Here is a 27,109-nt window from a genome sequence, read left to right as displayed (position 1 = left end):
GCCGCAGCTGCGAGCGCGGGCCGTGTCAAGAGGCGGAACCAGAGACGGCTTGGGGGGGGGGGAGGGGGGGAGTCGCAAGGGCTGCAGGGCTGCCTGCCTCCAGGGACACAGCGCGACTTACATGTTGCCTTCATTTCAGGCCGCTTTGGGGGGGGGGGCGCCCCTGGATCCGCTCCTGGCCGTGTCCGCATCAAGGCGGATGGTGTAAGGTGCAAGGTGCGCGAGACGCGCCGTTTCTGTGTAAAACGAGGTGGACTGGACAGGGATTCAATTCGCCCTCTGACTCGTCATAAATTACCCCGAATGAGGAGGATCGATCAATGCTCGCCCAGATTAAGGAAACTGTCAAAGAGCCACCGCGGTGACAGCAGGCGCAGCTGTGGGAAAGAGGGGCGCAGATAACCTATCTAGCTACCACGCGCGCCGACACACGAGCCGTCAGGTACTCGGGCGGCACAGTCGCTCCTTAAGAGCCAGTCCTGCTGGTCCCACTGGACTGCATCGTCCTGGCCGCGTCTTGGCGTCGAGGGTGTGGGGCTCACTGCCAACTAGAACCTCAGCCGCGACCACAGAACATCAGCTCCCGGCAAACCGTCCATCAGGACCAGGTACTTCTCCTCTTCATGCTGCCCCGCCACCCTCTAGAACTGCTCATGCAAATGCCGTCCGTTTCCTCCGAGTTTTTAAAACTAGATTTCGACGACAAACCGTCATTCCGTGGCCCCACAGTGGCGTCGTGTCGGCGTCGGTTCCGCGGCCCCGTTCGAACCGAGCCGCGACTCTCCCGCTTCACGCGGCGCGGCGAGCGGCCCTTGCTGCGAGGCTATGACGGGAGTTTCTATGAGAAACTTAGCAGTCGGAAAAAAGCGCTTGAGACGCTTGATAAGATAACAACAGAGGCTAGGATTTAACGTGCGTGCGGCAAGATGAACATTCTCACATAATTCTACGTTTTGAAGATAAAAAGTACGCGGTGAACGTGTATTTTCCATCAAAACTAGCCTCCCACGGGTTTGAATTTCTAGCCAACGCGATAGCAACAATACTTGCGTAAAATGGCTGTAAAATTAAAGTAAAAGTCTGCCATGACAGAGAAACTCAATTTTTGAAACGAAAAGTCGGACTTCAAATAGTCAAAATAGTCTCAGACGGCGCGCGGTGGCCTACTCGCCGACGGGCCGCAGTTTGTGAGGTTGGCAGCCCGTGTCCAGCGCGGCGCGCTCCCTGGCGGCGGTTTTTCCAACCCGCCACGAATTCAGTTGCCGTTAGGCCGCCCAGAGAGATGGCGGCAGTGTCAGATCGGGCTTGTCACTGAGCGTAACGTTCCACCTTCCCTCTTCGTGTCGTTGCGCGTTGTCGTCTCGTCCGACGCGAGTCAATGCCGGCCCAAAGACTAGTGGACAGACATTCCCTGAAAATCCTCAACATGGAGTCCGCCGGCATCCCGTCCAACAACTCCCATCAGCAGCTCATGTCGGCCGTGGAGGATAACGACAGTGGTCTTGAGTCCACAGCTGCCTCGTCGCTCGTGTCAATCCCCGGAGAAAGGAGCAAGATGCACGTCTCCTGTGGGGGCGTCACGCTGGGGCAGTGGGTGACCATGGCCATCCTCTGCTTCGTCAACCTCATCAACTACATGGACCGCTACACCATAGCGGGTGAGTACGTGGCTTGGGGGTGCGCCCCGCTTCCCGCGGGGGCTGCGCTCGGTGTCAACATAACCTGCTCTGCAGAGTGGTGTTTGGCTGACGCTGGGGAGAATGCACTTATTTCGCGTGCACTCATGAATGGAGAAGTGTCAGCCAAATTTGGTGGCATCTTTTTGTTGAATTCTGGAGTTTGGTAGTTCAGGGCAGCATTCACTGGAGGCGTGCTAACTGGAAAGTAGGGCACGTCATAGAGCACTCTCCGCAGCATTTAATGTTTCTTGAATATGAGCAAATTTTATCTGAAATTGCACTGCATTCACTTTAATCCCAATCTTACCTGCTCACTATCGTTGTGCAGTATCTATGTGTCTAGGTACTTAGGTTTCTGAAGTGTTTCATGTGAACCCCCTACAAGGATCATAGTTGCGGAAATTTTCAAATCGCATTATATTGATCCAGTTTTATTTTGAAAAGAAGCTACTATATTTTATGCCAAAGTAAGCTACAGCCTAACTCTATTTAATTCAATCAGCTGCAGAACAGTATTTGACATAGTGACAGGGTGCGTTGAGCATGTTGCACTTGCAGTGCATGTGCAGTGGTGTCGACTAGCCAATCCCAGCCCCCTTGCAGTGTGGTGGGGCCTCGATTCACGGAACACTGCGACGTGCAACGAGCTGCTCGCTTCGACTTTCGACTCGGCACTCTGGTTCTGGTTCTGAAAGCTAGACAAATGAATGTCCGGCCGGCCGGGGGGGCGGGGCGGGGGCGTGGCCGAAGAATGCAGGGCGGGGTAGAGCCGCGTCTGCGTCGGCCTGACGCCTGACGCGGCCGGGCCGGCCTGGCCGTGCTCTGGTCAAGCCGGCAGCCATGCCGAAAACGCAGGCCGTCTTATCGAGTGGCAGGCTGCACTTTGAGGTGAAGGATCTTGAAATGTCTTGCCGCCCCGCCCCGCCCCGCCCCGCGCCCTGTGCCTGCCTGCATGCCCTGCGCCCTGTGGCCCATGCCGCGGTATATTTAGCGGGCGGGCTGACGGGGCCCTCTGCGGTGGGAGTGGGGCATCGCGGGGCCCTGCAGGCTCTGCTCGTCTCTCTCTATCGCACCCTTGCGGGACGCCCCACGAGTGCGAGAGAGACGGGCCGAGACGGGGTGCCCAACGCATGGTGTAATGGTGACGTGTTGAACAGTGGCTGCATTCAGCGGGAAGACCAGGACCGCCTGGCGCTGCTGGGTCGGCGCTGCTGTCCGCTGCCAACGAGTCCAACGAGGACCCGCAGACCGCCTCTCGCTGTCCCTCTCGCACTCATGGGGCATCCCATCTCATGCGGGTGCGAGAGAGACGGAACCTCGAGACGCCCCCTCGGTATCAGGCGGCAGGGGAGTGCTGCTGCGCTCGGCGGTGCGGGCGGGAAGCTGGCCAGGCGGCACTAAACAGTAAAATAAAAATTAAACCGCCGTTAGCGTTTTGGAAGCGTGCACGGAGGGGCGTGTCATGCCGTGTTATTGATCCTGGCGTTTTTACTGCACTCGGGGGGAGGGAGTCGACGTCGTGGTGCTTCTCCGACGGAGTCCTGGAAAGGGTTCACTGGAAGAGCGAGTGGGGGACTGGGAACCAGACGAACCAGACAAATCAGACGAATCAGACCGATTAAATGGTACTCGAGATCGGATCTACAACAAGAAGGCCTCCCCGCACCGGCGTGGGTGCGTTCCTGGGCCCACGCTCCACGCCCCATGTGTTGACACTCGGCGTACAGTGAGGCTAGGCCCGCCGCCCCACCACCCCCGCTGCGCCCGGTATCTTATCGAGGGCCTGCACGGCCTGCCCGACGACATCCGATCGGTTATCTATCTGTTCGGCTGCACTGCTCATGCCACCGCCGTCAGCATGCCGTCAGGGCGGTGGCGTGGTGTGCGGGCGAGGAGGCCCAGGAGGTCTGACTCCAAGAGTCGTTTCCGTCGCTCTGTCTCTCTCGCACCCATGTGGCGCCCATTAGTGGTGCGAGTGGGACAGCGACGAAAACGACTCGGAATGAAAGGGGGAGGTCATTGTAAATGACTCAGCATTGTCCCGAACCTGCCTTATTTCGCGTGTCGCGTGACATTGGGTGACGCCAATGGCTGGCGAGGTGGCGTGAGGTTGAGCTATACTCATTCATGTGGCCACATTGCTAATGCTCCCCCCTCCACGCGTGTGGCGCCACTGTCCTTCGGCCGTACAGGTGTAGGTAATCGGCGGCGGTCGACTCGGCGTTTTGATGCCGATTCGTTGTCACTTGAGCGGCCGCCTCTCGAACCGCGATTCTCCCACGCCCACCAATCAGGAGGCGTGCCGCGGATGTGCGAGAGAGAAGCACTTTTTGGGATGTGCTGTCTACGTAACTACACTGCAACATGCAGAGCAGTGACGCGGCGCCCTTATCGCTGCCGCGGCGGTGCGTGGAGTAGTGTGAGTAAATAGATAGCGGGTATTTCGAGCAGGCGGTGCCAGGTGGGTCCTACGCGCCGTGGGCCGTGCGCCATGCGTCATCGAAGCGACTCAGGTGGATGGCGCGGCTTGCCTCTCCAGCCTTTTTTCGTCCCAGGAGAAAGGGGATGGGGGCGTCGCCCCCTGAAAAGGTAGGCAACAAGTCCACTCTGCCCATGCAGGCAGGCGACTTTGGACCGCCACCGCTCCCCCCTCTGGAGCCGCCTCTGGATCCGCCCTCGGCCGCAGTGCCGCGGCGCCGCGGCCACAGAGAAAACAGCTTTGCTGGCCTCCACGTGCCGAGTCACAATCACAATAAGGCCCCAACCTGCCGGATGTCTTGACACGACGATTTGGACAAAGTGCCTCCTCTCTCGGTGCGGCACTGCCTGGCCTGATCGTCGACGTCGCCGTGGCGCGGCGCGCTGGGCCCGTTCGTTCGGCTCGGCGGTGCTAGCGCGGTGCTAGCGCGGCCTGCGGCCTGCTCGCATACCAAATGAGGAGCTTGGCCGCGCGGACAGAAGTGTTGAAGAAGTTAGTACTAGAAGAAGGTGTAGTGTTTGGAGGACGCTAGGATGTCGAGCCCCGCAGGGGTCACGACGTTCCTCGAGGTGCTGCAGCCATGGAGGCACGCTCGCAGGACGAGGTGGCGGACCAGATGATCGCCGTGCTGCAGCAGACTGATTCCAAGATTCGTTTTCGTCGCTCTGTCTCTCTCGCACTCATGGGGTGTCCCGCATAGGTGCGAGAGAGACAGCGACGAAAACGACTCTCGGAATCAGTCCGCTGAGGCTGCAGGTGGAGGTTGACGCCCCGCGGGCCATGGTGGGCGTCGGCGCTCCCGCCCCGCCGTCGTGCACCTCGGCAGTCGGCAGTCGGCCAGGAGGGCCTTCCTCTGCACCGGTGTGCCCCCTCCCTCCCAAATGGCGTTCCTCGGGGGGCGTGAGGCGTGAGCAGCGCCGTCGTCGCGTCTAGTAATGAGCTCGTCGCAGTGCCCCGCCCCTCGCCACTTGTCCTCAAAGGAAGTGGAAACGGTTTCTTTCTTCCTTCTTCGTTTTGAAGAATCGGGCGACGCGATGCAATTGTCTCGTTCCATTAGGCGAGTGGCGTCGAGGCGGGGTGCGGCGCGGTGCCGGCGAGGGGTGCGGCCGGAAGGGGCTGGCGGGGCTGGCCGTGGGCGTCGTGGCGGTGCGCCGGTTGTTGGCCGCCACATCGGCGCGGCCGTGCGCAGCAAACTGATTCCGAGAGTCGTTTTCGCCCCTCTGTCTCTCTCACACCTGTATGGTGCCGCCCTTGAGTGCGAGAGAGGCAGAGCGACGAAAACGGCTCTTGGAATCCGTCTACAGTATGTACAGTGCGCCAATGGCACGCCGGCACGCCGGTTCCCAGAAAGTGCGTGCCCGACAGAAGGCTGGGCTGGCTGACTGACTTTGCAAAGCGGCCACACGCCGCAAGCCACACAGTGGCGTGGCACCATGGCACACACCGCGTGGCTGCGCACATCTGCGCCCGTCTTGCATTCGGCGAGCCTCGGGGCGGTCGTCGTCCCTATGTCCCTCCACGTCGCACAGCGCGCTCCCCAATCCGCCCGCGCCAATCCAAACTTGGCGGGAAATTTCCCGCCCCTCGCTCCGCCATAAGATGAGACGAGCGGCGCGCGGCCGGACCAGGGACCAGACCAGGCGGGCGTCGTCGCGTTGGGATCCCCCTTTGCTTATGTTTACCTCCGCGGACGCCCCGGCGGTCCCGGCCGTGTGTCGGTGGCGCCATGGTGACGCACGCCGCGCCGCGTCATCGTCATGGTGCCCCGCGGCGTGGCGGCGCTGCGGCGTGGCGCGGGGGCGGCGGGGCGTCACCGCAAGGCGGCCGCCAGGTGGCGCTCTGGGGGGAGGGGCGGGGCGCGCGCCGCGGCGTGGCGGGACGTGGTGAACGCGGAGCCGCGGAGCAACATCGCCTGATCCGCGAGCGAAAGTCCGCGCCGCCCCGCTCCCCCTCAAGCCGCCGACTCACGCGAGGCAGGTGAGCGACAGAGCGCGCTACGGCCGCGTGGCCGGGCTGCCTGGTGGCCCGCGAGGGGGGCGGGGCCGGCGGTGTGGTGCGGCGCGGGAAGGTTACCGCGTGTCACTTTGAGGTTCGGCGCGCGGCTCTGGCGACACAGAGGCGCCGCTGCTGCAACCGCCAAGTCGCGCCACACAAGCCAATCACTGTAATCGTCTTGGAGCGGCGCCGCGCACCGCGCTGCAAGGCGCTGCAAGGCGCTGCTGCGTACTAATGTCCGATTTTGCAGGGATGCGACCGGATGTGAAACCTCGGGGATGACGCTCGGGTAACGCGCTCTGGTGGCCGTTTTCGACAACAAGACTTGGACTCATCAGACGACACTTGTAGCACCTCATGTAGTGTTGTTATTATTATCATTAGATTCAAATAATAGTAAAATTATCATAAAAACAGGAAGTACATTCTAAATTGATTCAGAAGATTACATTCTCGTGTTTATTAAATAGACCTATTAGATCTTCGTCTCCCATCTCACGTTTACACGGGTAATGCCTCTAACCATAATATCTCTTAAAATTGGTTCATTAATTAAAATTCTATCGTTTCCAAAAGACACTGACGATACTACCGAGGACTATTTTTCATGTTCTGCTTCAGCCATGAAGAAAAGTCTCCTCTCTCCTCTAACAGAACGTAACCTCTGCAGCAACAGAAGAACAATCACGTATGATGTACGTGTTAAATTTTCTTTTGAAATCTTTTCATATTGCTTCTGTTTATCATGACGACATGTGTAGCGCCGTCTTGAATTTATTATTTTGCAGATCTAGCAACTTTGCCCAATGTCAACCGTACCTCTTGATCCCTGATATACTGAACAATTTTTCCTTTCCAGAATATGGACTTGAATCGCTTCACCAAATTTCCCAGACAAACAAATACTAACCTCTGCCACAACAGCAGAACTCTCATGTATGTGTTACATTTTCTTTTGAAATCTTTTCACATTGCATTTGTTCATTATGACGACATGTGTAGTGACGTCTTGCATTTATTATCTTGCAGATGTAGTAGCAACTTTGACCACTGTGAAACTGTACTTCTTGATTCATGATATGCTGAACAATTTTTCCTTACCAGAAGATGGACTAGAATTGCTTCACTGAATTTCCCAGACGAATAAATACTTTTTCAAAGCAATATATGTTCTGCTATGTAAGTATGGTACAATTACAATGGCTTCATTCTGTTGGGGTCAGGATGTTGGTGTAATCAAACATTAAAATTTCCTTTCACAAAATTAATGATTCATTCAAATTAAACCCTTTAAAAAATTAAGTAAGATAAAGGATTAAAAAATAATTTAAAGCTGTCTCTGCGTTTATGCAGGGTTGACACTGCCTATCAAATCTGACATTCCACAATAGAACGGTGTTTGGTGTCATATCCAGATTTTCTTCATCCATACAATTTCAAAAGGGCAAAATGGTGCATTAAGAAAGGTGATTCATTACAATAAACTTTGAAATGGAATACAAGAATTTGAATAATTAAAATAATTTAATATTATATGGTCATAACTTTTCATAGAATTCTTACTGAATCAAATGACACCTATGATACTTTAACGGTGGCGAGGACGAACAATCTCTGGATTTTATTTACACCCTTAACAGTTTCCTTGTCAAGAGATGTCTGATTTGGTAGCCCGCATTAAAATTTGGAATAAAGGTACAGCAATTTTGGCTGTTTAGTTTGGTAATTTACCATAATTCACATCCAAGCTTCACTTTATGCCGGTGAGTTTAATAAAAGGAAGCCAAATAATGAAGCTTGGTGTTTCAGTTAACCTCCACTTGAAGGTGGAGGATTCAGAAAAAGTCAAACAAGAATTATGTTTATTTTAAAGAAAAAATAAACCATAACTCTTATTTTAGTAGGGATTGTGTTTAGTTTTAAACACAATTCTTACTTTTGCTGGAGTGGAGCAGATGAGATGACCTGCAACATAAACACAAGTTAATTAAATGTTTCTAATCACTCCTTCTATTTCTATCATTACTTTATTTACATAACATATGTTTGGATTATTTACTTGCTAGAATATTTGGCAAAAAATAACAGGACAAATTATTTGAATTTGTGACTAGGCTATATATGTGTATACAATTTTAGGAACATTACAAGAGAATTAAATCAACTAAGTAAAAATAATAGGACAAATTATTGACTAGGCAATGTGTGTATGTACAAAAATATTTACAGGAACATTACAAGAGTATTAAATAACTAAGTTTCTTAATTATAATGACTAGTTTAACCATGTTGAGTGCACAGCCCAATTGAAAAGTTCCCTGCCTTTGTTGGCTGACTGATGAGGAGCTGTACCAGATTGGCTCTAGCTATTCTTATCGGTCCACCACTCAAATACATAGGTTGTGAATACTTTAGTATTGTGAGCATGCAAACTTTATTGCCTGTTTATTCCCTTGTTGGCGGTCTGATGAGGAGCTGTACCGTAGTGGCTCTAGCTATTCTTATCAGTCCACCACTCAAAGACATTGGTTGTGAATGCTGTAGGATTGTGAATATGCTGACTTGGTTGCCTGCCTTTGTTGGCCAACTGATGAGGAGCTGTACCGTATTGGCTCTAGCTATTCTTATCAGTCCACCACTCAAAGACATTGGTTGTGAATGCTGTAGGATTGTGAATAAGCTGACCTGGTTGCCTGCCTTTGTTGGCTGACTGATGAGGAGCTGTACCATTTTGGCTCTAGCTATTCTTATCAGTCCACCACTCAGAGACAGTTACCTAATTCACTCATGTGCATCTGTACTCAGAACCGACCTGTATGTTAGAATTGGGGTGTTTCGTTAAGAGACATGAAATGTGGTATGGTTGGTGGCAATTTTGACATATCACATGCTTTTTGGGTACATTTTTTCTGCAACTAACACATTTTTTGTTTGAATAGTTTAAATTTCTTAGGCAATTTCCTGTTATAACTAGATAAATGCTTTTTCTGAACTGATCTATATCTACTGTCAGTGATTTTTTCTCATGAACTATTTCTTTGGCATAAAAGCAGACAAATGCCCCACAGCTTATCAAATCTTTTTGCTCTATATGGGTTGGGCATCTGACTCCCCATGTTTTTGAAATTTTGTACTCCTCATTAACAAGTTTTGTCAATTTGGGGAAAAAGTCTAAATAAATCTTTCCACAATTTTTGTCTGCAGGGTCATACACATGGATTTCCCCAAGCTTTGGTTTCACAACTACAAGAATCCAATGGAGGTTGGTGAGATTAGTAGGGATCAAGAGTGTCTCAACAGACTCCGAAATTTGGTCAGTGAGAAGCTTTCTTGCCTCTCTGCTGTCTGACATTGTGTTCAGTATATTGGCAAAGCAGCACCTTAGAGCATGAACTTTGTCATTGCCAGAACACAAGTGAAAGAGGTAAGCATCAATGACATCCTCATGAAGCCATCCCCTAGTAAATCGATAACCTAAAGTTATCAAAGATGAACTTTCAGCATCACTAATATGTGGATCTAAAGTTTTTAATGCTACAAATGTTATACTGCTTTTTTTGCCAAAGAAAAGCACATGGTCATGAATTGTATTAGCAAAACCTAATTTTGGTGTGAATGAAAGCTCTTTGTTAGTTTTAAGTTGAGACTGATCACGGAATACAGAAGTGATGTTCGGCTTCACATCAACAGTTGCTAATTTTGGCGTGATAACTTCCTGTTTTACTGTACATAATTTAGCCTGTTTTGGTGGAAGATTTGGTAACATTGAATTAGAGGGGTTGACAACTTCCTGCTTTACTGTAGACAATTTAGCCTGTTTTGTTGGAAGATTTGGTAACATTGAATTAAAGGGGTTGATAACTTCCTGCTTTACTTTAGACAATTTATCCTGTTTTGTTGGAAGATTTGGTAACATTGAATTAGAGGGGTTGAAAACTTCCTGCTTTACTGTAGACAATTTAGCCTGTTTTGTTGGAAGATTTGGTAACATTGAATTAGAGGGGTCACTATTCTCTATGTCATTTGGGGAACTGCTCTGAACAAATTCATTTCTTTGGCGTTTTAAAGTAGCCCTACCTGCTAAACTTAAAAGAGAAACTTTAATATTTTTCTTTTCCTGGTATGTTGGATTTTTATTTACTGTATCAGTTGGTTTAGGTTTCAAGGCAGTTCTCTTAAATTTGAGATCACTTTGAGTCACTAATTTTTGAGGTCCGTTTACAGACATAGTAGGTTGAAATTTAGTTCCCATCTCTACTACAGGGGCTTGTTTATTTGTATTTCTTGTCATGGCTTCCATCTGCTGTAACTGTGTTTTTATGTGGTCCAAGAATTTAAAATTTTCTGGCTTACTACATCTATCTTTTAAAATTTCACAAAGAGATTGAACTTCTTCAACGTTTTTCCTATCTTTTTCTTCTTTGGAGTGTACCTCCACTTCTACTGGGTTTGTTAAATGCAAATTCCCACCCTCCTCTGCATCCCAAAATTCCCCCTCCCTGTCTGTATGGTTAGTGGTTGAAGTCTCTCTGAGAAAGATAGAGTGAACTTTGTGGATGTGTTTACACATTCCCCCAGGACAAGGACAAGTACAAGTATACAAATGTTCACACAAACCTTTGCATGCTTGTGTGACACACTGGACAAAGCAGTGGTCCACGGGACATTTTTCATTATGCTTTACCACAAAGTATTCTTCATCCGAATCCTTCTTCTTTTCATCCTGAGACCTAACAGCCCAGACATGACCCTTAATATGAGTCACATCCTCATCCTTAATAGCTATCCCTCTAGTGTGTTTCCTTTTCTGTGTCACTGTGACACTTACTTCTGCCTTTCCCTCAGCCTTATTTTTCCACAGTTTCATGAAATAGTCTCTTTCCATTCTAAGGACTATTTGTGTAAGGTCATCAACTCTCTTGTTCTGAATTCTCTCCATGTAATATGTTTTCAGTAAGTTGTGCAGTGACTCACAATACATGTTGGTGTCAGTGTTTCCATGTGGGAAATTACGATAGCACAAAGCCCAAACTGATGGCCTCTCCTTGTAATACTTTTCAAAATATTCAATGAAAACAGGGCACCTACTTTTAAACTGAGCAATGAAACCTATAAGCAAAGTTTGGAACGTTGGCTCATGTTTTTCATACATCAGAACTGCTAAACTATGGTTAATAAGTCTCCTCAATTCTTTGTCTCCTATTGATGGCATATTTTTGTTCCAGTTTCTTCGGACATGCCACGTACAGAGAACATGTCTCGTCCCAGGGAAAATTAATAAAAAGGCCTTATACTCTGCCTGATCATCGTCAGTCATCAGAAGATTGACTTCCAAGTTCGGACACCTGAATTTAATGCTCTCAAAGGCAAGAGCCAATGTTTCCTCATCTTGAAAATTTGTGATGAAATGAGCAACAGGGTACCCCTGTCCATACGGGTCTTGAACTACCATGTTAACTAAGTAAAACCCATACTCATTTGTGGAGTATGTGGAGTCTATACACAAAACAGTTTTGCAACCCTCTTTCATAACATCTAACTGCTCTTTAGTTTGAAAACCAACAATAAATAGTTCTGCACTGTTTTTTATGCAATCAAAGTTAGGATGCCCAACTACCACTGGTTTGCCCTGAGGTTTGTAAACTAAAATTGGGCTAAAGTTCCCATCATCAAATCCATCATAGCGATCATTCTTTACTCCATCTACTTCAAATCGGCCAATGTGCATCAAATTTCTCACATGCATATCCACTGATATGTGATCTTCCTTGTGTAGTCTTCCTTGAGCTTTAATTCTGGATTTACAGTGTTTGATGTACTGCAAGGTAATGAAAAATTCCTTTTTAGGTCTCTGATTTGGGTCCCTATTGCCCAGCTCACCAACATCACCTCTCAAAAGCTCAAGAATTTTTGCTGGCGCCATACCAGTGATCAAACAAGATTGAATAAAGTGTCTTGTGGTGAGCTGAACCCTATGCAAAACAGTATGGTGAAAAATTAAAGGATGGTTGTGAGTTTCTATAAATTTAACACCAAATTTTACCCTCCGTTTCAGTCACCAGCATTCGTGCAGGACAATGCACCTCTGTTGGAATGCGTCCCTTTTCCCATTTCCATTTATTTTTGCACTTTTCCTTATCGTCTTTCCTTTCAGGAGCATCAAATTGGCATGTAAAGTAGCGATACTTAGAAGTGCCCTCTTCATTGCACTTAGCTCCATAAGGAGCTCTAAAGCAGGTCCATGACTCTGCCTCAACTTCATCCTTCCAAGCTGTAAACTCAGCCATTGTTTTGAATGACATCTGCCTAATTTTGAACTCCTTCTGATGATCCTTGATAAGGTGATCTACCATTGCAGTACGATGATAAAATGTGAGTGTGCACCCTGGATCTAAGCATTGTGTGTGTTTGGCTACTTTCAGTGTAAAACCCTCGGCTGTGCACTCAACTTTCTTGTGACGGGAAAACTCTTGTTTGGTTGAGAACTGGTTGTGGCATTTTTCGCATTCTCTGGGGTAAACAACTTTTGGTCTCATAGCATTCAATTCGGTGTCCCCACCACCATTACACTTCTTTTTATGCCGACAAAATTGGACTTTGTTCTCTAAAACAAGCGCACACCTATCACACTTCCTTGGGTACATGGAAACTTTCTTCTCTTTAGTACAGCTCTTCTGATGCTTATAATAACTCTGCCTAGTCGAATACATTTGACCGCACTCACACTGTCGAGGGTACTTGGAACCAGGTGGAATCAAGTCATCGTCTGAAGAGTCCTGAAGCTCTACGGACTCTTCCACTTCTGCTACATCACTCCTATTTATTTCCTCGTTTTCCATCTTGCCCTATCAATGTACTCAAGATATTATATTACTGACTAATGCTTTAAATATTAACAAAGACTAGTTGAAGACTGTTTAGCGATCGAAGGAATCACTTGAAAACTGTGTTCCATTGTTGAAGTATGAAATATACATACTAAATTACCAAAACAAAAACTTTTTATCAATTCTAATCCTTTTTCATGCACACCTATGGTTCGAAACTAACTATTAATTGTTGGAAAGTCAGCATAGCAACAGAACAGGTGCACCTAGCCTAGACGCCTAACTGCTATGGCGCAGCGGGGGGTCCCGACTCGTATTTCACTTACTTTTTATAACGCCCTGACCACAAATTCCACATGGAATAATACTTGATGAAATTAAGGGAGAAGGTTAGCTTTAATGCCACAAAAGGATACCAGAAGTCTTCTTCGATCAGTAACGCGCCAAATCGAACAGCCGATCGGCTCAATCCAGTGAACGGGCTGGGGTCATTGACCTTAGTTTGGACAGCAGTGTTGCCGATGACCGGCCATCACCGGCTCGACAATGGGGCAATCATAGTGTCCTACGTAAAGCAGTGTTCTCAGCCCGAATTTGGCCATGGAAAAGATATTCTTAGAGAAGGAAAAATAAAACCTTCATCCATGATGAAACATAAGAATCTTATCAGGTTTACGTTCCAGTTTCTAATTTAACCTGAGTGGGCGTGGCTTGGCAGGGAAGGAACCAATGGGCGTGGCTTGGCAGGGAGGGAGCCAATAGGCGTGGCTTTACAGAGAGCGGCAAATTCAAAACAGTTTCTTCTCACTAGATAGGTTGGGTGGGTACATGGTGAGCATTTTCTACTTCTCATCAGGGCGTCGAAATGTAAAATGACCTAGAAAATTAATTAAATCCAAGAATGTTAGAGACCATTACTTTCAGCTTTATTTAAGAGTTATTAGCACTCATTTACAGAGGTTTTCACTCTCATGAAGAGATTGGCTTTCTGATATTATTTGAGTTACAACACCCCATTTTTAAAAAATTCCAAATTTGTGCATTTTTACAAATCCCTTTTGCTGACATGCTCGCTAGACTCCTTTGTATCCCCTCTGTGAATTAAGGTGTGTTAAGAAACAAGTAGACTTTTCTATTAAAAGAAAATCAGGTTTGCTGTTGTACAGCGAGCAACATGCCCCAAAATATGATTTTTTCTCTCCAAATTTCAAAAACAGCTGTCATAAGTTTAGTTCGTTTTCACTTTCACCCACAATATAATGTAATTTTAATTGTAAAACTGTATTGGTAAACATTTTGTGTCAGGTATGAGGAATGAAACAATCTTTGCTTTATGATTCTATTTATTGAAAACTACAAGTAACAAACAAAAATACTGAGTATTTAGGGAATTTAACAAATCATGATAAAAACAAATCTTTTCATCTTGACGGGGATTCACCACAAAGATTGCTTTGCTGTGACCTCAAATGCAGCAGGAGGGTAGCTTCGAAAAGTTTCAGATTAGTACTGCCAAAAAACAAAAACTGAGTTAACAAACATGTACTGTGAAAAGAAAATGTACTAAAAGAATTTTACTTCATGATCTCTCTGCATTTACACAGGGTTGAGACTGTCATCCAAACAAAGTTCACATACTTCAAAAGGCTGATGCACCTGAACATTGTTTGGAGCCTGCATTAAAATTTGGAAAAACCGTGCAGCAATTTAGGCTGCATTTAGTTGTCGGCAATAGTATTTATGGTTGGGTTACCACTAGCTACCAATAAGTAATCAGTTGGAAATGATCAAGCTGAGCAAGATTGGAAGCTCTGCTATTAAAAGGATTCTCATGTTGCCAATAAGTAGGCATGCATAAGCAAAAAGAAAGCACCTGTTGGCCGTCACTAGTAAAGAATTTCCAAAGGAAGGTGCACAATTTACTGAAAACTTATTGGCAAAAAATAAGCAAAATCCAGTAGAAAGATCATTAGGAGCTGTACCAAATGGCTCTAGCTTTTCTAATAATCAATCTCTCAGAAGATTACTTAGAACAGTCAGAACATACACAACATGACCAGAGAGACTAATTAAATTAACAATACCAAATTTCCAAACAACCCACAAGCTACAACTGACTGGATGCAAAAATTACTGAAAGAGCAATGAACTAAGCCAGACCTCCAAAGGGAGCCAATAAATAAGTCAAGCAGGAGTGAAAAACAAGCAGAACTCAAAGCAGCTTTTGTAGATAGATCATTAGGAGCTGTACCGTAATGGCTCTAGCTATTTCTAATAATCAATCTCGCAGAAGATGCCTTTGATAATACCAACTTGTGGATTGTTTGGGATCAACAAAAACACTAACATAAAACACAAAACAGAAGAGGAAGAAGAAAATTAATTATTTACAACACTACAAAGGAGGGAATGACGAAATAGATTGGTCCAAGGAAGTCTTCAGCAGCTCCAGGCCTCTGTAGTTAAGGTGGATAAGATCCTGCCGCTGGTTGCCTGGGGGACCCATGACACTTTCAAAGAAGCTGACATCCATGTTCTCCGTCCACTTGACCACCTGGATGTTGGCATGGAACTTAGGAAGGTGTTCAATCAGCCCATTCAACCAAACAACGTGCTCTGTACACTCAGCATGGGCAGGAACAGGGGGAATGCAAGGGACGATGACTCGTGTGCACCTGGAAGCTAGAGTTTTGCCCAGTTGGCGAACAGTGGTCCTCAACGTGTGGCGGATGGCCCTCCTGAAATCCCCACCATACTTGTAGAGCTGCAAAACATCATTTGTGCCAATAAGAACAATTACAGAGTGATGAAGTTGGGCTGGCTGGATGATGAACTGCAAACTCTTCATGCGTTGACCAGAAAGGCACAAACCAAGTCGCCTGGGAAAACGCTCACGAGGCTGCTGCTGATAAGAGCCAAATGTTTGAGAAAAACGGAGCATTTGGCTGTCACCCAGGAGCTGAAAACCTTTGTAAGAGGGTTCGCCAACGTGCACATCAGGAAACCTGTGGGTGGGCAGCACTGGAGGGGTGAACACAAAGACACTGACAGGGGAAAACTGAAATATCCTGTAAAGTTCTGCCTCCACGTTACACCACTCGAGGTGGTCGTTGTAGCAACCAATGCGAGGCATGGCCACATACTTGATGCCCATCTGTTCACACAGTTGACGCAGCTCCTGCAAACAAGACACGAAATCCTGCCAACGGGGACCATAGGAATAGCTGAGAGCCTTGGACACAAGGTAGAAAATGGGAGCTTCACGATTACACATGTTGCCTGGAAGGACAGCTACTTGGCCTGGAACTTTGCCCTGATCCAGAAGATACTGCTGATGACCGAACCTGTGTTTGAACTCAACAGCAATGCCTTTACCCATTTTCAAGTCAGCACCCACACAATGAGCCAACGCATAATTACTTCTAGCATACGCAAACAGATCAGCCTTGATTTCTTGAACCTTCTCACCACGATGCTGAGCCATAGTGAACCTATTCAGACAGAGAAAAAAAGAATATGTTAGTTACGCTATGCTGAGGCAACAGGTGCAATGAAAAGATTAGCATAGAAAGTCAGTCATGAAACGTATTGAGCGCATTTTCAAAAGTGTAATTTAGTCCGTTATTTCTATGTGCGGTAAGAAAACACAGGAAAATCGCACGAAACGCGTGTTCTTCTAGACAAACCCACAAGTTTGTCACTGAGGTTGACATAACCTATGCTCCATGCAATTAGTTGAAAATTCCACATACAACTTACCCAGATGCTTAAAACGGCAAAACTCAAACAAAAAATAAATCGGCAATTAATATAATAAAGATAACTTGCAGTGATATAAGGCGACTGAGACGCTACGGTAAGCTAACAAGTAAGATTCTTAACTCCAATTCACTCAAATATTAAGACTATACTAATTAATAAAAAGATATAATGACAGTTATCCTAATAAAGTCTAAATAGTAGAGTTTAATGATAATCCCTAATGGATTTGATACCAGTGAATAAAGTCAGCGGTTGGGAGAGTATTCAAACTCGGAGCTAGTCGGAGTATAGAAAACGGCCACCAGAGCGCGTTACCCGAGCGTCATCCTCGAGGTTTCACATCCGGTCGCATCCCTGCAAAATCGGACATTATGCTGCGTACTGCGGCGTTCTCGCGGCGCGTGCGGCTGTTTATGCCCATCCCATCCCATCCCATCCCGGTGCGGCCGTGCGGGTAAACAGCAGGTTCCTCTCGAAGCGCGCAGCGCGCCTCCACGTGAGGGAGGGCCGACGGGGCCGGTGTGGTGGACGGCCAAGTGCAGGCGCGGTGGCGCTAAGTGCAGCTATCTGTGGCCGAACCTTGAGGGCTTGGGCTGGGCTGCCGCCATTGGCTGCCGCGTGTGGCGATGGCGATGCCGGCGGTGCGCTATGCGCTCCTGCCTTTCCGCTGGCCAGCCAGGCGTCAGCGAAAGTCGACTCGGGGAGGACTCGGTTCGACTCGAGTGCGGATGCATGCATTGCACGATGCATTCACATTCACCGAGCTCGCTGCCGGTCGCGGCTCGCGGGGGCATCGTTTGTTGTGACTCGCATCGCAAGCTGGACGCGGGCGCGCCGTGGCGGGAGGGAGCGCGGAGATGCGGATGACCCCTGCCATCAGCTGATATCCGCGTGTGCAGTGGCTTAGCAGCCGAGCGATTCCGCTTTGTTTTCGTCGCTCTATCTCACTCGCACTCTTGCGGCGCGCCCATTGAGTGCGAGAGAGACGGAGCGACGGCCTGCAGCCACTGCCCCCGATCCGAGGCCGTCAGAGGACGGCGGACCACGCGTTGCCCCCCGGCCCCGCCCGTCCCGTACCGTCGATAAGTCTGTTTATTTTGCTCGCGACAGTCTGACCTGCCGAGTGATTCCAAAGGGTCGCTCTCTGTCTCTCTCGCATCCTCACGGGACGCGCCATGAGTGCGGCAGAGTGACGAAACGACGCTTGGAATTGAGTCTGCCTGCTGCAGACTGATTCGGGAGTCGCTGTCTCTCTCGCTCTTATGGGGCGTCCCGTGCGACTGCGACGACAACGACTCTCTCTGCTGGCCTGGCCGCGGTGTCGCGGTGCCAACCCTCGCGGCCTGGTGGCCTGGCCCGGGGCTTGGTGCAACGGGGAGGGTCCTGCGGACCTGCGTGCGTCGCGGTGCGGCGGCGCCAGGCCGTGCAGTGCGCCTTCCTCCCCGTCCCCTCACCCCCGCGCCCGCGCCTCACCTCGCTCACCTGAGCAGTCCCAGTCCGGGGGGAGGGGCGGCGGGGCACCGGCCGCGCGGCACCACGCGTTCCGAGCCGGGCTCCCATTGGCTGCGGGCTCGGTCGTACGATGCCCGGGCACCGTGCCGGCACCCCTCCCCCTCCCCCTGACCGCCAGGAGAGTTACATTGACGCGAGGAGCGAAGCGAAGGCTAAGCTCGCGCCATGAGCTGCTTTGCCGGTTTGCGGACGCCGAACGCTCCCCTTTCTTCGGTCAAGGACGAAGGTCAAGATTCGCGGCCTCGGAGAGGCCTTGGCGCTGGGAATGACACGTGGTGAGGGGGAGAGAGCGCTGCAGTGATTAGACGCACACCGCGCCGGTTTTCCTCGTCTTTGGGCGTGTGGCGTGACTGTGGAACCTGGGCGCCTGACGTGGACTTTGACGCAACGTGCGGACGGACAGTGTAGCGGCAGTGGCGCGGTTCGGGGGCTCAAAGACCCCCGGCACTCTGGCCGCACGACACTGCCCCTCATTAGGCCCGGGATAGAAAAGGAAAAAGGACAACACATTCGCGACTGGCTGTTTGCGCGGCGCTCGCGGTGTTTCCCCTCCCGGACTCGCGCGTGTTTGATGGCCGGAGGCGAATGGCCACAGGAGGAATTTCGGCGCGGCGCCGTTTTTTGCGTTTCCCACAAAAAACGAGGTGGCTGTGAACTTTGATCGCGGCGATTGCGCCACGCTCTCACGCTCCAGCGTCATCGTCGTCGTCGTCGGCCACGTGTCGCGTCCCGGGGCCGCGCCGTCCGCACCGTCCGCTGTCGACACACGTGGACTCGGCGGACTGCTGACTGGCTCAGGTGCACCGGTGCACCGCCACACCACACGCGTGGGGCGTGGCGTGGCGGGGCGTGGCGGGGCTTTAGCGGCCGCGCTGCAGCCTGAAGAAGGCTTGGTTCAAAAATTAACGCCCTGGCCGCGGTGCGTTCGCCGGGCATGCGGCCGGCTGGCTGGACGGACATGGGCCAGGCGGGCCAGGCGGCCGGGCCACGTAGCGGGCCTGTCTCTGTGCCCTGCCTGCCTGCCGGCCGGCCTCGCCGGCCTCATGGCCTCATCAGCGATGCCACCGGCTCGGCCCGGCGCGCCGCCCGACTTGGCCGGCCCGGCTTGGCTCTCGCCCTGGCCGCGCTCGGCTCGTCAGCGGGATTTCTTGGCCGCCTCGGAATGCCGCCTCTGCCTCTACTCGGCGGGGCTGCGGGGCCGCGGGGCGTTGTGCATGGACAGCCTGACGCTCGCCGGCCCGTGGCTGCTGCTGCTGCTTTGGGGCGTGGAGCCGTGGCGGAGCCAGCCTGCAGCCCGAGCCAGGCCCACCAATTAATGCGTCTGTTTCTCCGTCTGTGTGTGAGTGTGAGTACGTATAGACGATGCACTGCACTGCCCTTGAAACAGCGCCTTGACTCTGGCTGGCTGTACTCCCCCTCCTCCTCCTCCTCTCTCTTAATCCGAAATGAAACCTCTCTCTCCTCGTGTGCCTGCCGTGCAGATGCTCTGGCTTTCTCATCCGCCAGGTCATTGCCCCCCCCCCCCTTTCAATCGCGGATAACGCGAATCGAGGTCCAGCCGTTAATTCGCTCGGTGCTTTTGTTGTGTGCACGTCCTCACACACACGTGGCGCGGCCGTGGCGGGGCCGTGGTGGGCCCACGGGGGGCTGCCGTTGGAGAAAGGCGACGTGGCGCGCTACGCCGCCCCGCCCCGCCCCGCCCCGCCCCGCCTGTCGTGCCGCGACGGATGTGGAGTGTGGCTGCTGGATATCCGTGGGCCGTTACCGCAGCGACCGCGGCTTCACAGTGTCGCACGCACACGCACGCCCGTTCACTGCTTGCGCCGCTTGCGCACTCTCGGCCTCAGGGGGAGGCTCTGGGAGGAAAAGCCACACGGCGGCACGTACTTCGGTACCGATGACGCTTTTCCGCGGCCGCCGTTCAAGGCCGCGACGCGCAGACGCGCTGCGGGTATCTGGCTGGGTCTCTCTGTCTCTGCCTCTGGCCGCGCAGATGCGAATTTGAGAGGCGCGCGAAACGACGGAAATAGCAAACGCAGCCAGTCGGGCTGCGGGAAGGGGAGGGGGCAGGCCGCCGTGGCCGCCGTGGCCGCCGTGCCGTGGGTGAGCCTGGGCGGCGCGCGGATTGCGGTAGGTAAGGGACGCGGAGCGCCGCGCCCACCGCGCCTTGGGCGGGGCGGGGTGGGGCGGGGTGGCTCGCCGACCTTGGGGCGTGGGGGCGCCACTGCGAGGCTGTCCCGGCCCCGGCTCGGCTCGCTTGGGGATGGATGGACGATGGATGGGCGGGCTGGTCGGTTGCCACGCCGTGGAGGTCACTGAGTCCGCGGAGCTATCTTGCACCCACTTCAGCGCGCTTTGGGGGATTAAATTTAATCCTAATGTAAAAATCGCTTGGATGAATCCGAGATAATGCATGCGTGACACGCCGGGCGGGTGCATGGCCAATTTTTTTCCCAATCGTGTTTCTTTCTCCTGTTTGGTTCTGTTTGGCACTTACTTGTCATGGCATTACCAATTCAGCGCAGGTTTCGTTTCTTGCGAGTGCCACTGTATGCAGATGGGGCGCAACGTTCTTGCGCAACTTCCGGCCTGCCCAGTGTAGTATCAGGTGGTCGGAATGCGACTGGCTGACTGACGGCTAGTCGATCTGGTTTCTTTGCGTGTTTTGGCCTCGCTGGGTGACGCGCTCATCTGTGTTTCGGTGTCATTATCCCCCCCCCTTCCCTTTTCCCCTCTGCGCGCTTTTTTTTCGATGTTTGCATCGGCTGGTTGTTAGAGGTCGTGTTTTGTGTCCGACGCGGCCTCCGCCGGGGATTTCGGTTCAGCCATACTGGGATGACGGCTGGATCTCGCTTCCTCGCGATCGGCGTCCTCAGCGTGCGTCGCACTGCGAGCCTTCCTTGTCACACGTTCATGTCACATGCGTGGCATGCGTGGTTGGTGCGGCCCACTTGTTCCCCTCGCTGTGTCCAATGGGTCCTAAAGCAGCCCTTGGGCCCTGGAAGGGTCCTGGCAGCCCGCGGGATTTGAAAGACCCCCCGGCAGGGCGCCGCCTTGGCCATTCGAAGAGTCTAAAACCCAAAACGCTAATCGTTTCCGTCTGGCCTGCACTGCAGCGGGTCTCAGAGGGGCGGGTGGGCGCGGGCCCCGGGGTGCTGCCGTGGCCGTAGCTGCCATCCGGGTCGCGTTTGATTGCTTCGTGCCGAAAGACGCGCCTTCCTGGTTTCTCTGACGATGTCGTTCGCGCCACTGTGTGGTCTGGGCCGTCGTCGTCGGGGAGGCCTCGAGGCCCGCGGCGGTCACCAAGCCGTGCCCCTTACAGTGCCCCGTGCTGGCCGTGCTGGCCGGACCTGCACTGTTTGGGCCCTCCGCCATCCAGGCCGCCGCCGCCGCCGCGGTGGTCAACGACTGGCTTCCGCTCTTGACGGTCCGACGGGCGCTGCCCTGGGCGCTGCCCTGGGCCCTCTCCACTGGAGAGTCTCCGCGTGGGGCCTCCTGTTGCTGGCCTTATAGGGCGCAGGCGGGGCTCGCGGTGCGTCCATGCACGGCGCAGCGGCACCGCCCCGCTGCTGCAGTCATGGGCCAGCCCTTCCGAAACGAGCCCAATTTAGCACTTAGTGGCCTGCTGCAGTGCAGCCCTCACTTGACATGCGCGCTCTTCGCTGGCCGGCTGGCCACGCTGGCCTGCTGCTCTGGTAATCTAGTCGGCCGGCCCTTTCGCCCTAATCCGCTTGACGCCCTTCTGCCAGCCGTGAGCGCGGCCCGGCGGCACGCAGCGCTGGTGCCGCAGGTCCAAAGGGAAGGGGGAAGTCCGCCCGGCCCGCCATTGTGCTCGCCCGCAGCACCCGCAGGCCGCACGTGTAGCGTACCAGTGTAGTGTCACACACCTTGGGGCTGCCTGGCTGCCGGCGGCGCTAGGGCGGCGCGGCGCGGGGCAAATCCAGGCCGAAATGCAAACGCTGGGGCATGGCGGCGCGGCGCGGCATGCGGGTCGACGCGGACGCGGCAGTGCTTTCTTCGCTATCTCTGTCTCTCTCGTGTCGTAGAACGTCCCGTAGGGGTGAGAGAGAGATGAGCAGCGACGAAGCACTGTTCGGATTCCGACTGAACACAGGGCAGAGCGCCGTCGTCGCGACGCTCCTCTTGCACGTGCACCCCCTCCCCTTCCCGCCCCTGTCGCGTCGCGTTATTTCGGTCCGAAGCGCACACCGCTTTGCTTTTTGCCGTACGGGCCGCGGGCCGGGCATCCCGATTGTCTTCCCCAAGCACTGCATGCTGGCGCCGATTCGTCGATACCCCGCTCGCCACGGGGGTAGCGAGGAGTATCGACGGGAGAGTCCCGCGGAAAACTATTTTATGTCATAGGCTCTTCTCATGAATGCTGATGACTGAACATGCCATGCCACCTCAATAAACTCGGCATTTCCTTTTTCTGTTTCAGGCGTTTTGGACGATATTAAAACGGCGTTCGACATTGATGACGACAAAGCAGGGCTTCTTCAGACTGCTTTTGTTGTGAGCTACATGGTCTTCGCCCCCATCTTTGGATACCTGGGCGACAGATACAACAGGAAATACATCATGGCTGGGGGAGTGCTGATGTGGAGTTTGACCACTTTAGCCGGATCATATATGAATGTAAGGTTTACATGATTTAAGGGGCAATGGTTTCGAAGTTGAACTCGTATTTCTAATCATTTAATTGTTCTTGCATTTTCTTCCCTAGAGCTATGGCTCATTTATATTATTCAGATTGTTTGTTGGTATTGGTGAGGCAAGTTACTCAACAATAGCCCCTACTATTATTAGCGACATGTTCGTCAAAGAAAAACGTTCCCACATGCTAGCACTCTTCTACTTTGCTATCCCAATTGGCAGGTAATTGATTGACAATTTACTATCAATTAGGTTTTATATTTCTTTGTATTGTGAAATGTATCTTAATTTGATTTACTATTTCTTTTTCAGTGGATTGGGATACATTGTGGGAGCACACATGGCCAGTTCATTGGGAAGTTGGCATTGGGCCCTGCGACTTACTCCTGCTCTTGGCATTGCCTCGGTGCTCCTCATTCTGTGCTTGTTGGAGGAACCTGTGCGTGGCGAAAGTGAGGGCACACGTGTAGAAGCCTCCCACAATACGTGGTGGGAGGACCTAAAGCTGCTTTTCACCAAGTGAGTACATTGCTAGTTTTTCAATTACATATTTAATCTGATGAATGGTGAAACTAATTTACCTCTTTCTTTTCCCAGCAAATCTTTCATGCTATCAACAGCTGGGTTCACCTGTGTTGCTTTTGTGACCGGTGCACTCGCATTCTTTGGCCCCAGTTTCCTTATTCTTGGATTTAAACTTATCCCTGGTGATGACAGCGCCAAAGAAGAGTAAGTGTTTATTTTCTGTTAATATATATTAAATTTTATTCTTTGAAATTTCAATTCCACAATGTATTTAAATTTTTACTTTTATTACAGTGTATCATTCAAGTTTGGTGTGGTTGCCATGCTTTCTGGGCTCATAGGCGTTCCGCTGGGCCCGTTCCTGTCCCAGCTCCTGCGATCAAGATACTCTCGCATTGATCCTCTAATTTGTGCAGCTGGGTTGATCATAAGTGCTCCTATCTGTTTCTTTGCCATTTTGTCACCGACAACAAACAAAACCTTGTGCTATGCACTCATATTCACGGCAGAACTTTTCCTGAACTTGAATTGGTCTATTGTTGCTGATATTCTATTGGTTAGTATAAATTTTACCACAATCTCCGGAGAAAAAAAAAGTTACTGTGAATTAAAGTGCCTCACTCATATTAATTTATTTTTCAGTATGTTGTGCCCCCTTCACGGAGATCATCAGCTGAGGCCTACCAAATATTGTTTTCACATGCCCTCGGTGATGCCAGCAGTCCTTTCTTGATTGGTTTGGTAAGTAAATATCCATATTTTCACATAAATCTTTGATATTTTTAAAATCCCCTCAAAATAACTGAAGTTTTGTCTTTTATTTCAGGTCTCAAATAACTTAAAGAAGATTCTTAATCCAGATTCATTTACCATTCCTACCAATACTTCGGTGCCAGTTACTTCCTCTGATGTAGTAGATTTCCATAGCATGCAGTATGCTCTGTTCATCACATGCTTCATTGAGGTGTTAGGGGGACTATTTTTCCTTCTAAATGCTATCTACATCAGAAGGGACAAAGAAGAGGCAGAAAAGGAGGCTTCATGTTAGTATCTTGTGATGTCCCCATTGCTCTTTTCATTTGCGTTTTGCTGTTTTTAGATTATTGACTGTTGGTTCTCTCTTTTTCAGGTGATGCACTTCCCGAGCCAACCCACTTCATAGCCAATGACCCAAGAGAGAAATAGGACTTAAGTAGTTAATTTGTAAGTTTTAAATTTGGCCTAAGCTGTAAGATGTGATAACACGCTTTTTAAACTAAATCCCAGAGTAGCCAAATTTAATACTTATCTGAATTTTTTAATATCTAGTTCATCTAGTAGATAGTAATGGATTTGCTCATACAAAGTTGCGACTTGATTTTACAAGGCTTGCAAACCTTGATTTTTAAATTCAAAACCAGTGCCTCATGAAGAAAAAAAAAACACCACACCTCTGAACCTGTGTTGAGAATGTACTGAGCTGTACTGTAATAGATTTAGAAATGTTACCAAACTGATGTTTAAAATGATAGTATAAACTTCTATGTTGTATCTTCCTTAGTTTTTAAATGTCTGAAAGTTTAAGACTGATAAGCAGCCATTAGAAAGTTAAAAAAAATGGTTTGAATGGGGGCACAAATGCAGTCCTGTGATAATCTTGTAGCAAAGCTTTTTGCCACTTTTTTATCTTGAAAAAAAAGAAAAGAAGTTGTTTGTACTTGATGTATGGCCATTATTTATTGAGCATTCGTGTGTTTTTAATATTGGAATTTTAGGTCAAAATGTCACCAAACATTACTAAATTTTAACATTGTTTGTGTGTATGCATGTGTGCGTGTGCTGTGTACTATGTTAGAAGGGGTGGGATGGGGTGGGTGGGTGTCGCTGCTGACTTTCTCATTCTGTTGTAAGGGTACCTTTATCCATTTTCTCTGAAAGTTGTGATAGGTATGGATATAGGTGTATAGTAATTGTTTTATATTTTTAATGTACATAATGTTGTGTTATATTTATTGAGTCTTTTATAAGAGGAGTCTTAAATTGGACAATACTAAATCTCTATGAAACCATAACTGTCCTATATTTATTTAATGCATTGCATTTTTAGATTGAACATTTTGATGTTTTTAGAACTTTTTAGCTCTTTTTCTTTGTCAACTATGATAGTAGTTATGTACAAGAGTAATTTATCCAGAATATAGGTGCCAATAACTTCTTCCATGTAGAAGTTTTTAAAAGTATTTTCTGCACCAAAGTCTCTTTGTTTTGTTGTGTATTTCTTGATTTTTATTAAATTAACTTTATATTTTGTTAGCTTCATGTTTTGCTTTGTGGTACAGGGGGTCAGTCAAAGATGACACTTTAGCTGATCGTATCTCAAGCAAAATGTTTATTCTTCCAAATTTTCATAGAGGTCTCTCAGTTCTGTTCCATTAGTAACATTCCTCAATACCTGGATAAGCAGAAGTGATGTGACTCTGAGCAGAACACTTCATCCTTGTGTGTAGTCAACCGAAGGTTTGCACTGAATTCTTGCACATTGTTTTCATTTACATTTTGTATTTGCCTCTCCTGTGCCGTTTGAACAACTGTCAGGATTCCTAATCCGTCCAAATTAGCACATTCTAAGTTCTGAGATAGTTGAAGGATGTTCATTTTGAATATTAATTACATCCAAGTATTAGAACTGATTCTTCCACTTATTTCGGAAACTTATTCAGCGGCAAAAATGTGAAAGTTGTCACAATTTGTGTTTGAGAAACCTTCTGCTGGACAGAAAGGAATCTGCACTCCAATTTTCCATCAGTCATTTTCATATAGCAAGGTAAACACAGGTGTTTTTCCATAAGCCTGTATGATTTATGAAGCCTGTAATCGAACATCACTGTGTTTTATCTTCACTCTCTCTTAGCCTCTATTTATAACTTGTTTGTTAAAGTTGAGAAATAGAGGTAGTGTTCGTTTGGACATCGACTGTTATGTGATTTTAACTATCATCAATTTCATCACCATCTGAAAGCAGACTCATTTACTCATGTCAGCCCAAAGCAAATAAACTATATTTGTTGACTTATTGCATTGTTTTCATTTAAAGTGACACAATCCAATCAAATCAACGAGACTTCAAATTGATGTTGACACAACTGCAGCATGTACTAGAGCAGTCAATGTTTAAAAAAAATGAGAACAGTGTCCATTCAAAGCGGGGGCAACAAAACAGAAATGAGTGAATAAAAGAGTCACTGGCAGATGGGCACAGATCACACCACAAGACGACATGCCTCAAAGCGTTGCTTTCGTAGAACATCCTACTTTCCCGCCTCTGTGGTTCTCGTGTACGCCGCTAGAGTCGCCACTGTCCCGCGCGGCCAGGGTGTGGGAGCTGGGTGAGCTGGGAGCTTGCTGGAGCAGCTGGAGCTCTGGAGCTGGAGAGCGCCGGGGCTGGTGTATCACCGACATGACAGGGCGGGCCCGAAAGGCAGACGATCACTTGTGGTCCAGCCGTTAATCGCAATCGCAATCGCAATCGCCCGCCGGGCAGGCAACCACTTGGAGTTCCCCGCCGTTAGGGCTGCCCACGTGCCGGGCGCTGCGACCGCTGTCGCCCGCTGCTGGTGTCAGTTGGGTTGCCTACCTGCAGGAGGTATAGTCCGCTTCCGCAGCCCAGTCGGCCTGACTGACACAGGACGAGTAAA

At 49.8% G+C, this 27,109-nt stretch overlaps 3 protein-coding genes and 1 long non-coding RNA gene across 7 annotated transcripts; 2 read left to right on the top strand and 2 right to left on the bottom strand.

Moving 5' to 3' along the window:
• Window positions 1-438: 438 nt before the first annotated feature.
• On the top strand, window positions 439-26,487 carry LOC117639072 (protein spinster). 4 transcript variants are annotated; one of them, XM_034374457.1, is made up of 10 exons: window positions 439-608; window positions 1,515-1,658; window positions 22,696-22,892; window positions 22,981-23,132; window positions 23,223-23,429; window positions 23,508-23,639; window positions 23,730-23,991; window positions 24,078-24,176; window positions 24,262-24,478; window positions 24,565-26,487. In XM_034374457.1, the coding sequence occupies exons 2-10, from the start codon at window positions 1,556-1,558 to the stop codon at window positions 24,618-24,620; spliced, it is 1,425 nt and encodes a 474-aa protein (XP_034230348.1). In that variant the 5' UTR covers window positions 439-608; window positions 1,515-1,555; the 3' UTR covers window positions 24,621-26,487. The 4 variants fall into 4 exon arrangements, with proteins under 4 accessions (XP_034230348.1, XP_034230349.1, XP_034230347.1 ...); XM_034374458.1 differs by having other exon boundaries at window positions 1,508-1,658; XM_034374456.1 differs by lacking the exon at window positions 439-608 and having other exon boundaries at window positions 1,102-1,658.
• LOC117639071 lies at window positions 9,957-12,162 on the bottom strand. The gene is made up of 2 exons (XM_034374454.1): window positions 10,324-12,162; window positions 9,957-10,163 (listed from the first exon to the last, which is right to left on the bottom strand). Exons 1-2 carry the CDS (start codon window positions 12,074-12,076, stop codon window positions 10,099-10,101), a joined length of 1,818 nt encoding a protein of 605 aa, XP_034230345.1. The 5' UTR covers window positions 12,077-12,162; the 3' UTR covers window positions 9,957-10,098.
• Window positions 11,658-15,104, top strand: LOC117639075. The gene is made up of 4 exons (XR_004587338.1): window positions 11,658-11,787; window positions 12,001-12,163; window positions 12,308-12,494; window positions 12,576-15,104. It is a non-coding gene; the product is annotated as an uncharacterized LOC117639075 (long non-coding RNA).
• Window positions 15,112-17,497, bottom strand: LOC117639073. Its single transcript, XM_034374460.1, has one exon. The coding sequence runs from the start codon at window positions 16,462-16,464 to the stop codon at window positions 15,376-15,378; it is 1,089 nt and encodes a 362-aa protein (XP_034230351.1). The 5' UTR covers window positions 16,465-17,497; the 3' UTR covers window positions 15,112-15,375.
• Window positions 26,488-27,109: the final 622 nt, after the last annotated feature.

The sequence above is a fragment of the Thrips palmi genome, unplaced genomic scaffold (assembly GCF_012932325.1).
Source record: "Thrips palmi isolate BJ-2018 unplaced genomic scaffold, TpBJ-2018v1 HiC_scaffold_10, whole genome shotgun sequence".
Lineage (NCBI taxonomy): Eukaryota > Metazoa > Arthropoda > Insecta > Thysanoptera > Thripidae > Thrips > Thrips palmi.
Note: the sequence above shows the minus strand (reverse complement) of the source record. Positions and strands in the feature narration are given on the sequence as shown.